At 29.1% G+C, this 12,846-nt stretch overlaps 1 protein-coding gene across 1 annotated transcript in view; it reads left to right on the top strand.

The window, feature by feature from the left end:
* The first annotated feature begins 1,860 nt into the window (after nucleotides 1-1,860).
* LOC106693004 (odorant receptor 10-like) overlaps nucleotides 1,861-12,846 on the top strand; it is a 46,615-nt gene continuing 35,629 nt past the window's right edge. Inside the window, exons 1-2 of the mRNA XM_067052151.1 lie at nucleotides 1,861-2,713; nucleotides 3,443-3,542. Coding sequence (XP_066908252.1) covers nucleotides 1,893-2,713; nucleotides 3,443-3,542 — 921 coding nt within the window. The 5' untranslated portion in view covers nucleotides 1,861-1,892. The remainder of the gene's footprint in view (nucleotides 2,714-3,442; nucleotides 3,543-12,846) is intronic.

The following is a 12,846-nucleotide window of genomic DNA, read 5'->3' as shown; positions in this document are numbered from 1 at the left end:
TTTTAATAATTATTATTTTATATTCATTTTAGTAGCTTTTAATTAAATTATCACTTGAGATAAATTCATGTTATACTTATCTAGCTTAAAAATTGTATAGCCTCCACAACGCCAAAATATTCAATACCGTAATAGTAGAGGAGCACAAGAGGAGAAAAAAGTCAGTTATCTCATCCCAATTTTTGATTACTTTAATGAAAACTATGTATAATTACTAGTCAAAATTGATGAGTCTGACAAGTAAGTAGGTAGGGGGAATAAAAAATGGCGCCTGTTTCAAAACGTAAAAATAATTAATTTTTATTCAGAGCTCTATATCCTTAGAACTATCAACAACAATAAAAAATCTAGTAGATCATCATTTAAAGTACAGTAAATTTGCTGAAATATGAGCCCTAATAGACCTATTTAATTTCAATAGTTCTCGAGACATAGCTTTTTAAAAAGCATTATTTTATAAAAATGTTGTATGGAGCTGAAAGATCAGTAGTTGTTCAGTAGTTAGTGAATTTATTTTGAAAAATCTATATCTCAAAAACCATTAGGCCTAAAGATGTCTAATAGCACTCAAATTAAAGATAGTTTAATGTGCTATAAAGTAGTATACGACATTTATTTTCGTAGGAGTGGTAGTTTTCATGCAATTCGCTAAAATAAAATGACTTATATTTGTTCGGACAAATTTTCATTTGCCAAAATTATATTCATATGTGAATATCATAAAAAGGTCTATCCCTAGGAAGATGTGTCATAAACTACATTTTATTAAGTTAAATTTCCTTTAATTTGAGTGCTGACAGACATCTGTACGTCTAATGGTTTCTGAAATAAAGTTTTTTTATAAATCAAACTTATTGTCCGAATAACTATAAATCTATTTATTTCAGCAAATATCATGAAAACTACTACTTCTACGAAGGTAAAGATCATAAACTATTTTATAGTCCATTAAACTATCTTTAATTAGATTGCTAATAGACATCTGTAAGTCCTGAGTTATAGATTTCTCAAAATAAATTAACTAACTACTGATATTTCAGTACATTTTTATGAAATGTTGCTTTTTAAAAGGCCATATCTCGAGAACTATTGGACGTAAATAGCTCTATTATGGGTCATATTTCTGCAAATTGATTCTTCTTTAAATAATGATCTTTTAGATTTTGTAGTATTGTGGGGCAGTTTTTAAGATATAGAGCTCCGAATGAAAAAATATTTTTTTTTTTAAGTTATTGAAACAGCCGTCATTTTTTATTCTCCCTACCTATACTTGGCAGACTCATCAGTTTTGACTAGTAATTATACATAGTTTTCATTAACGTAATCAAAAATTGGGGTGTGATAACTGCTTTTTTTTCTTCCCGGCTCTTGTACTACAATGTTTAAATTTAACTTTTTATCATTTGTATTTGTTATTTCGGCATCGATCGATAGATGTTGTCATCTTGCGGACCATATTGGAAGTAGTTTTCTGAATTAATTAATAATAATAAGATATTCCTTGATTTACCTGTGATCATACCTCTCCGAATAGACTTGCTCATACAGTGTTGAATTCTTAGATTCCTTCAAGTCTGATGAATTCACCTCCTTCTTCGTCCTCTAATGAATCCCTAATGAGGATAAAATACACCTAATAAGTTTCTGCAAAATTAATTATCCTTTCCATCCAGACTACAATTATCCTAGCCTTTTAAATACAATATGGTCTCGAAGGACAATTAATTAACATAATTTTCGATATTAATTTTGAGAAATACCATCAATTATTACCATTTCCATCTGAGATCGGTAATAGGAACATAAATAAGAAATTGAACCATACGGAGCAGGTCTATATTTAATAGGAGGAAACTCCTTGCCACCATTTTAGTTCGAACTTTCAGCCAGGTATGAACCAGCAAGCACCCATCACGGACTCGGAGGCCATCGAAGGACTTAACATAAAGTACCTGAAATTCTTTGGACTATGGAAGATCATCAACGACTACAGGATCACTGGGAAGAGAAATATCATGTTAAAGGTTCAACTGGTAGTAGGCCTCATGTTCACTGTACCATACGTTGTATTTCAATACATTAGTTTCTTCTTTATAGACGTCGATGTGGAGAAGATGGCATTTCTGACTCTACATACCTTACCTGGTACACAAATGTGCTGCGAAATTCTTCTTATTTATTTCCGTATAGACAGTGAATGCCGTTTGTTCAATTTGATCAAGAAAGATTTCATTTATATACCTGAAAATAAGAGAGATTTGGCTGGGAGAATTTTGACGAAAATAGGCAAGAATTCGAATATACTTTGTATAGGTGTTTTTCTAGTTAATCTTATTACTTTGATTTTTGCTGTGAATTTTCCAGTAGCATCTGTAGATTACATATTATATCATACGGGGAACATGGACGCCGTAACTACAGGGAGGAAGAAGATCTTCGGAGGTTGGTACCCTCTACCGATGGACAAGACTCCATATTACGAAATCATTTACTTCTTCGAAGCAGCGTTTCATTTGTGGGCTGGTATGCTTCTGGCAGCGTACATATCTCTGTTCTATCAAGTACTGATGTGCCTGTATGCACAATTTTCTATACTTTCACTCAGATTGTCCAGTTTAAAAGTTGAAAAAGAAAACAGCCAAGACATAAATGGTGATTCAAAAATATACAAAGAACTTTACATGATCATAAAAGAACACAAGAAACTCCTAAGGTTTTTATTTTTTAATTTTTTTTTTTATTTAATAATAAAAAAATATGTAATCTTTTTAATTTTCTGAGACTAGTTTTTATTTTTTAAACAAAGTAAAGTCTCAAAAAACTCCTTAATATTTCTTTAAATGTTCAACGTCTCGGCCAATCTATTTATCTCCAAGGATAATCTTAAATATTAAGTTATACCTCACATCTAATAATTTTTTTACTTTTTTTAATATTTATTTATTTCTATTTACAACTGTACATTATATTACATTTAGTAAATCTGATCTAAGTTAAATTGGAGTATTACAGGCGTGTAGAGAAACTACCCATTGGTAGCACTCTAAGATCTAATAATTTAATTTTTTTTTTTTGTATGATATTCTGCCTAGGTTAATAATTATTAATAATAGTTAATAATCACTCTATTTTGTCATTTTTTTCTAAATTTTAAAACTTACATTCTTATGAAGGATAATAGTTTAAAGTTAATTTTTAATTAAAAGTTTTAAAATTAAATAGAAAATTGACCAAATAGGGTAATTTGACTGAAATGATTGACCTATGTTTGAATTTATTTCATGTAAGCTGTAAATTTATATATAATATTGTCCTTGAGAATGGCCAGGTTGGCAGAAACTTAATATTTAAAGGAATAATAAAAAGTATTTTGAGACAATTTGAATACAAATTATTTTATATAAACAAAAAATAAAATAAATTTTGTATTTACTATTTTCAGTTATTCCAACGAGCTGAGAAGTGTCTACAATCCTTTGGTGACTATGGTATTGGGGATAGGAATTATTATCTTGATCGCATCAGTTTTTCGGTCTTTATTTGTATGTATTAAATAAATATTAAGTTATTTCAATTAATTTATTTTATTTTTTTAAGATATTAAGGTGTAAAATAAATTTCCTTTATAATATAATCAATATTCTATATTTCTTGGTATAACGTTTTGAGTTTCCCCATTTTCAAGTACTAATATTCCTACAGAGAGAAAAATATTTTTTAAAAATGTGCTGCCCAACTTTATTGGGTTACCTCATACACAGCATACATAACAGTAAAGAACAATTTTATTTAAATTTATATACAATTTTTTTTTTATTATTTATTTATTGTAATTTACAACTGTACAAAATAATACAACAGGTAAATATGTAGTATGTTTCATATACACTTGAAAATCTTGGGAAGGAACCACCCATTGGTGGTACTTCAAACATTAATTTAAATTAGAAGGTCCCGTGGCCATCTTCTTTTCAGACGCCTCGGAGGATTATCAGGGATTGTTAAGGATGAAAGATTAAGAATTAATGGGTTAGGATGGTTAAGGAGTTTGGAATGAAAAGACGCATATCTGTTTTGGGTCAAATCTGTAACGAATGGGATGTTAAGGTCTTTGTGAATGAGTTTATTTGTGACGTAACAAGGAGCATCAAGGATTTTACGTAGGATTTTGGATTGTAACGATTGGATGCGGGAAGAATTTGATGGTTTGGTGGAGCCCCAGAGCTCAATTCCATATGTCCAAATTGGTCTGATTATTGTAGTGTATACTAATTTTTTGTAATGAATGGGAAGTTTGGAGCGTTTGTCAAGTAAGTGTTGTTGTTGTTGTAGCAATCGGAATCTACGAGCAGTTTCTTGTCGTTTCAGTCTTGTGTGTGGATTCCAAGTAAGTCTCTTGTCAAGATGGAGTCCTAATATACAATTTAAAATAAATAATCACAGTATAAAAAATATAAATTATACAAGATTGGAGGAACATAGCCCGGGTGGCGGTCAATAAAGGTTTCAATTTAGTAACAAAAACTATTTATTGTTAACCAATGTTAACTCCAGTATTATTAACCTAGTTAACAGTTAACATCAGAACGTGATTCTTATCAGCCCTGACGAAGTGGGGCGAAACGTTAGTTAACATCAAATAGTTCTTCTAATATTTTGATACTTTTATTGACCACCGCCCGGACTATCTTCTTCCAATATAAATTATACATAATTTTGATTTATTATTTATTATTTTTTCTCCTACATATTTTATTTTATCTTTTCTTCCATTTTATCATTTTTTTTAATGTGTTTAATTTTTTTATTATTTTAATTTTAAAACTTTCTCTCTTTCTTAGTGAAAAGTATAAATATTACATAAACATTTTAAATACAGTAAAGAATATAAATATATAAAAATCAAACATGGTTAATCACAATTATAATCTATTAAAATTCAGAAAAGCAATCTAATATATGCATACTGAAAATAAAATTAAATAAATAAATACATTAGGCTAAAATTAAAAGTTATAAAAAGAAACCAATAATAAGAAAGAAGATCATATAGAAATAATAAATATATAAATTATATAAGTATATAAATATACAATACAATGTAGAAATAAAATGTTGTATATATGCATGCCTTCCGAAGTGAAATCACCATCCTTCTTAGTTACCATGCATGTGATGGCAGGTAATTCCCAGGGAGTCCAGGATTATACCTTCTTCCATTTTCTCTACGTCCTTGATATGATATCTATAACAATTATCAACATTTTTTTTTATCAATACAATGAAAATCTTATAATCGATTTTACCTCATTTGTTAAGTGCATTTATTTATTTTTGAAATTATGTCATATTGTCACATTAATTAAAATGTGTTGTGTGACCGTTGATTAAAAATTGGAGAAGATGGTCGGGGGATGTGGTCAGCAAAAAAAGAATTACGTAAAAATATTTATTTATGCCGACGTTTTGACCTGAGTTTCAGGTCTTCATCAAGGTTATAGAACAAAAGAGATAACAACCATCATTTTTTTTTTTTTTATGGTTATCTCTTTTCTTCAATAGCCCTGATGAATACCTAAAACTCAAATCAAAATGTCGGCATAAATTAATAATTTTTTGTTCTTTTGCTGACCACACCCCCCGACCATCTTCTCCAATTATTAATCACATTAATTAGAATTTGCAACACTACATTGTCGGTCACTACTTATACATTCATCCTTCACACAAATCCTGAATACTGATTATAATTTAAAGGAAGTTAATTTTTTACCTCAATAGAACTAATTGTATTTTTTTTTAATTATTTACTTGTGAAATTTGGCTTTCTCTTTACTGTCTCTAATTTTTAATAATTTTTCTATGAATTTTCCTAGTCCTATCCCCATCTTCAAAACTATCTATAATTTAAAGTTTTTTTTTTTTCTTGTTCCATAATATTTTTATATATACTATATATTTAAATGTAAAGCGATTTTTATATATTACTTTTATTATCTAATATATAAAAATCAATATTTGTTGGTACTTTATGCAATGTCACACCGTTCATCCGATTGTAATGGGAATCTTTTACCGGGAAGATTATAGCCTGGTCCGATGAACAAAATTAAGCATCAGAAATGTCCAGCTAAAAAAGTATAATTTTTTTTGTCACGGTTATTATATACCAATCATATTCGTTCATAAATCGCCTGAAACCTTTAAATACCATTTTTTGTTTTAATTATAAACTAGAAATGTTTTAACTTAAGTTATTTTAAGGATTTTTGTCTCCCAGTGCCCATTGTTCATATAATCGATTATAAATGATTAACTTTTTATCGAATTCTTACGTTAATACAACTGCTAGAGAGCTAAGTTTTTGCTCTTTTTATCTACATTAAAACCATTTAGATTTAATGTCCTCATAGCGGCGAAATATTAGTTTCAAATAAACATAAATATTTTATTTTATATTTCCCATCCTTCGTAAAATCCTCAATGCTCCTTACTTAGTCACTAATAAAATCATACATAAAGACCTTAATGGAAGAATATTGATTGACCGAGTGTATAGATAAATGGAATATGGTCCGGGTGCGGTAAAAATAACTCAAATAGTAGATAATTATACTATTTTATTGAGCCAATGTTTCGCCCCACGTTGCAGGGCTTAGTATGTGAATAGTGTTTGTATTCTTTTTTAGCCCTGACGAAGCCCTGCAACGTGGGGCGAAACGTTGGCTCAATAAAATAGTATAATTATCTACTATTTGTGTTTTTTTGACCGCAACCGGACCACATTCCATTCATAAAGACCTTAATGTTCCCTAAGTAATCGATCTAGCCCGAACCAGATATCACTCCTTCCATTATAAACTCTCTAACCACCCAAACGCACTAGTTTCTTACCTTGGTCTCGCTTCCATTCACGACAATCCTTCGAGGTGCCTAAAAATAAGATGACCAGGAGTGTAAAAACGTAATTAGAGTGCCACCAATGGGAAGTATCTCTACTCGCCTGTTTCACTCCATTATAACTGAGATCAAATTTACTGAATGTATTATACAGAACAGTTTTTATAAAAATTTCAATAAATATATTATTTAAAAATTTATATTTTTGGTTCTAATTTGTTAAATTAGATCTAGTTGATGCTCTTTGGGGCATTTTATAGAGCCCTAAACCATTGTCATGTTTGGTGTTGATTAGTTGATTCAAGTTGAAGTTAATTTTTTTATTATTTGATTTTTTTCCGACAAAAACTATTCATGTCTTTTTGTATTATATATATGAAAATATCATAGATAATCAAATTATCATATATTAATTTAAATAAAAGTTTCAATAGTATTCAATTAATGTATATACATCCTGAAATATAGTAATAGAGAGGCACTTCGGGCTCTGTTAGTATATAATAAATATTTAAAACCTTTTCCCTACACACCTTGTTAATTATCTATCTATCTATCTATATCGAGCAGTTTCTTGTCATTTCAGTCGTGTGTGTGGTTTCCAAGTAAGTCTCTTGCAATATCCCCGATGCTAACACCTAGGCCTTCTAAGAAGCTCCTCGTTCTATCTGGTATTGTTCCGCGAGATCCAAACCAGAGGCCTCTCACGGTGAACTCTCTCTCTCCGAAGGTCTCGCGGATTTTTTCTTTAAGGAAAGGGACGCATTTTTCATATATTTTCTTTTTTTCCCTTTGCACTCCACCTTTCTGTTCGAGGTCATTAATCTCGCCGTCGAATCCAAGACAAGATCCGTGTCTCCGAAACCATTCGATGTACAAATGTCTATTAGGACTCAAATTAAAGCTAGCTTAATGAGCTACAATATAGTTTATGACGTTTATGTTTTTAGTTTTCATGATATCTGATCAAATGAACTGATTTATAGTTGTTCGGGCATGGGTTTGATTTATGAAAAATTCAATCACAGGAATCATATGACGTATAAAATTATAAAATCGAATATAAATTATATTATGAAGAAGATGGTCCGGGTTGCGGTCAGAAGAGAGCAAAAATAGGCAACAACTATTTATTTTCCGACGTTTCGCCCAACTTTGTAGGGCTTCTTAATCAGTGAAGCTCAAGTTGATAGCTTTAGAGATTGAACAGCACTGATGAAGCTCTACAATGTAGGGCGAAACGTGAGAAAATACGTAGTTGAAAACAATTTTTGTTCTATTTTCACCACAACCCTGATCATCTTCTTCATAATTTGAAATTATACGGTTAATTAGTTATATAACATAAATTGTATTATACTAGTATTGTGTGCAATTAAGAATTTATTTATATTTTTTTTTTTCTAGATTTTTCAGTTCACATACACTGTCTCAACATTAATGTCAAGAATGATGGAATAAAACCGCCAGTTTCTCTCATAAAATGCATGGATAATATGTTATTTTAGAAAAGTTAATTTTCTTGTAAAATTTTAATTTTTTTGTTCAGTATATTAAATTTTATGAAAAATGTTGAACTTTTTTTTTTGTATTATCCTATAAAATTCTAAAATAATTTCATACATGGAATAATTAATATTAAGAATAAAATTCTAAAATAAAATTATTTCAATTTCATCACTACACAACATTGTATGAAAAGAGGATATTCTGACAATAATAATAAAACCTTAAGAATTCTACGCTGAGGAAATACAAAAGGTTAACAAATTCTTGTTAAATTCAAATGGTATCATAAATGCATTATATTTAATTGTAAATTTCAATTCATAATTTTACATCATGTATAATGTATTAAATTTTAGGTAAATAGCTAATAATATACTCCTTATATTAACAATACTAATTCCAATAAATATAATTGGAATTAGTATTATTAATACAAGGAGTATATTATTAGCTATTTACCTTCAGTAAGATTTGTACAATCAAAATTTAATACATACTATATAGTAACGTATTAGTAGAGAGGAGAAAAGCCAAAAAAAAAATTAATATTAGTACCAATTAATTACTATTACTATTAAAAGTAATAGTAGGAGAAAAAAAGATGAAAAGTTATTTCATCCCAATTTTTGATTACATTATAAACTACCTAATCATCAAAACCCACTAGTTTCTAACCTTCCTTCTTCTATTTCTGACGATCCTTCGAGGGGCTTGAAAAGTAGATATTCTCAAGTCCTAGTGTAGAAATATGTTTAGAGTGCAATGGGCCATTTTGATCTTACATCAAATTTATTGGATTTATTTCTATTTAAATATAGTCTTAAATAGCAGTAATTAAATTGTAAAAATATTATATTTTGGTGTCTTGTTTTGTTTTTTTATCAATTAGATATAAATAATGATTGGAGAAGTTTGTCGGGGGGTGCGGTCAGCAAAGAGCAACATAAATAAACAAAACCATATTTTGTCGTTCCGACCTGAGTTTCAGGTCTTCATCAGGGCTATAGAACAAAAGAGAAAACAACAACATTTAGAGTAACATACAATTGAAAAGGAATAGTATACAAACAAATTTAGAATTATACAAAATATTGAAATAAATCATAAATGAGAAAAAATTGATAACTGATAATTGAATAGTACAAGATTTTGATTAATTTAATTGATTGATAATCGTGGAATTGTATGGCAGTAAATTGAAAACAGTGACAGATGAAATATAAATATCATGTAGGTAAGAAGATATGTATAATATAAAATACCCAAGTAGTGTCTAAAAAACTGAAAAATTAAATAAATAAATTGAACACTATGCCAGACAATGAAAAATAGTGAGTGGCTTATATCTGAATTACATTAAATGTTGTTGTTATCTCTTTTGTTTTATAGCCCTGATGAAGACCTGAAACTCAGGTCGAAACGTCGGCATAAAATAAATAAATATGTTTTTGTTTAATTATGTTGTTCTTTGCTGACCGCATCCCCGACAAACTTCTCCAATCATTAATCTACGGTCAACTATCTACACCTCAGATATAAATAATAGTGCGGTGTCTGCGCCATAAAACATTCACTTAGCACCCTACTTACGTATCCAACATTTTTGTAGGTCAGTGAGGTCACATTTAAGTTTTTTATCCTATTTACTGTGATTTCGTAAAAAATCTGAGACAAGAAAGAGAGATAATTTTCAACAAATCTTTTTTATTTTGCTATTTGTATAACATACATATTTAGGGTTCTTCAGATGGAAATATCGAATATGAACTTATTTCTTAACAAGAATAATAATTAATATTAGTACTAATTAATTACTATTTCTATTGCAATGTGAGCAATGGGTACAGAGTGATATGAATGGAGAAAAGGTGAGTTAATTGGATCGGTGAAAATGTACAGATATGAAAGAGATAGAATGCAGGTAGGTCAACTTGATGAAGATGGTAGAGATGAACACATTTTAATTGAATGCCAAGTATACCACTCCATTAAGTCTTTGTATGAATTACTCACAGATCTCCATTCAACTATACAGGATAACAAACAGACTGTAGATATACTTTTCGAATTTCTGAATCATCCAAAACTTTACCATAAAATTTAATAAAACTTTACCAGAAGTTCCCATTTTTCAATAGTTTTATATTTGTATTCGCCAATGAAGACAAAATTCGAAAATTAAGTCAATAATGAATCCGAAGTGGTTGATGCCTTAAAAGAAAAAAAATGAAAGTAATTGAAAAAAAGAAATAAAAAAAAATACACTGCACACATACTCTACTAGGTAAGTTAAACAGACTTTCAGATGTTATTTGTAATCCAAAGAGCTTGCCAGTGCAGTAATAGTACAAAAGCCTAAGAAGAGAAAAAAGGCAGGTATATCACCCCAATTTTTGATCACTTAATTGAAAACTATGTATAATTACTAGTCAAAATTGATGAGTCTGCCAAGTATAGATAGGAGGAATAAAAAATGACGGCTGTTTCAAAGCGATAAAAATACTAATTTTTCATTCGGAGCTCTATATCTTAAAACATAGGAACAACACAAGAAAACCTAAGAGAACGTTCTTTAACGAAGAGTAAATTTGCTAAAATATGAGCCCTAATAGAGCTATTTACGTTCAGTAGTTCTCGAGATATAGCTTTTTAAAAAGCAACATTTCATAAAAATGTTGTATGGAACGTGCTAAAAGATCAGGAGTTAGTGAATTTATTTTGAAAATCTATATCTCAAAAACCATTTGAACGTACAGATGTCTATTAGCACACAAATTAAAGCTAGTTTAATGGGCTATAAAGTAGTTTAAGGTTTTCATGAAATTTGCTGAAATAAGTTGATTTGTAGTTGTTCGGACAAATTTTCATTTGCCAAATTCATATTAATATGCGAATATCATAAAAACTACTACCCCTACAAAGATAAGTGTCATAAACTACTTTATAGTAAGTTCAATTTCCTTTATTTTGAATGTTGGCAGACATATGTGCGTCTAGAAATATTTTTTTTTTTTTCAAAAACCAAACATTTTATATGAACATTTTGTTCAACAACAGAAATTAACATCTTGTGAGTTTATTTTATCAAATTTCATAAAAGTACTATTCCTACAATGATAAATATTATTAATTATTTTCTAGTAAATTTAACTAGCTTTAATTTGAGAGCAGACAGACATCTGTACGTCTAATTTTTTCTGAAATAAAGTTTTTTATAAATCAAAGTTATTGTCCAAACAACTATAAATCAATTTATTTTAGCAAATATCATCAAAACTACTACTCCTATAAAGGAAAAGGTCAGAAACTACTTTATATAACAATTATTTAGCTTTAATTTGAGTGCAAATAGACATTTCATTAGATTTCTCAAAATAGATTCACTAACTACTGATATTTCAGTACATTTTTATGAAATATCTGCCTTTTAAAAGGCTATATCTCGAGAACTGTTGGACGTAAATAGCTCTATTAGGGCTAATATTTCAACAAATTCACTCTTCTTTGAATAATGATCTTTTAGATTTTCTAGAATGAAAAATTAATGTTTTTCTTAAGGTTTTGAAACAGACGGCATTTTTTATTCTCCCTATAGTATAGGACTTGGCAGACTCATCAGTTTTGACTATTAATTATACATAGTTTTCATTAAAGTAATCAAAAATTGGGATGAGATAAATGCATTTTTTTCTTCCCGGCTTTTGTACTATTGGTAGCCATCAGCTTTGCAAACAGTAACTAGTTTGGAGATTTTTATTATGTTGTAGATGAAAAAATATATTTACAAGAAATTCAAAAGTAAATAATTTAAAATTGTAATAAAATATAAAATCAATGGTAAAATAATGGTAATTAAAGAGAGGAAAGTGTGTTTGGAATTTATTTTATAAAATTAAAGTAATGAACCAAAAGTGTTCTGAACAGCCATTTTCGATAAAATAAAATTAAAACGAAAATAATATATTCTATAAAGTGGCACTTCTAGTAAGTCAATTTTATCGGAAAAGTTACTATCCCCCCCCCCCAACCCTAGGCATACACTTTCATTAAATATTTAAATATGATATTTCAGTTTCGAACCACTATTGGTTTTTTTATTTATGGCTAACCACAAACACACTCACGACTACAATACTTCTCCTTAATATTTTTTTTTAATTATCTATTTATTGTAATTTACAACTGTACAAAATAATACAATAGGTAAATATGTAGTATGTTTCATATACACTTGAAAATCTTGGGAAGGACCAAACATTGGTGGTACTTCAAACATTAATTAATTAGAAGGTCCCGTGGCCATCTTCTTTTCAGACGCCTCGGAGGATTATCAGGGATTGTTAAGGATGAATGATTAAGAATTAATGGGTTAGGATGGTTAAGGAGTTTGGAATGAAAAGACGCATATCTGTTTTGGGTCAAATTTGCAACGAATGG

This window comes from Halyomorpha halys, unplaced genomic scaffold (assembly GCF_000696795.3).
Source record: "Halyomorpha halys isolate HHAL.00 unplaced genomic scaffold, Hhal_1.1 Scaffold83.1, whole genome shotgun sequence".
NCBI classification, from domain to species: domain Eukaryota; kingdom Metazoa; phylum Arthropoda; class Insecta; order Hemiptera; family Pentatomidae; genus Halyomorpha; species Halyomorpha halys.
Note: the sequence above shows the minus strand (reverse complement) of the source record. Positions and strands in the feature narration are given on the sequence as shown.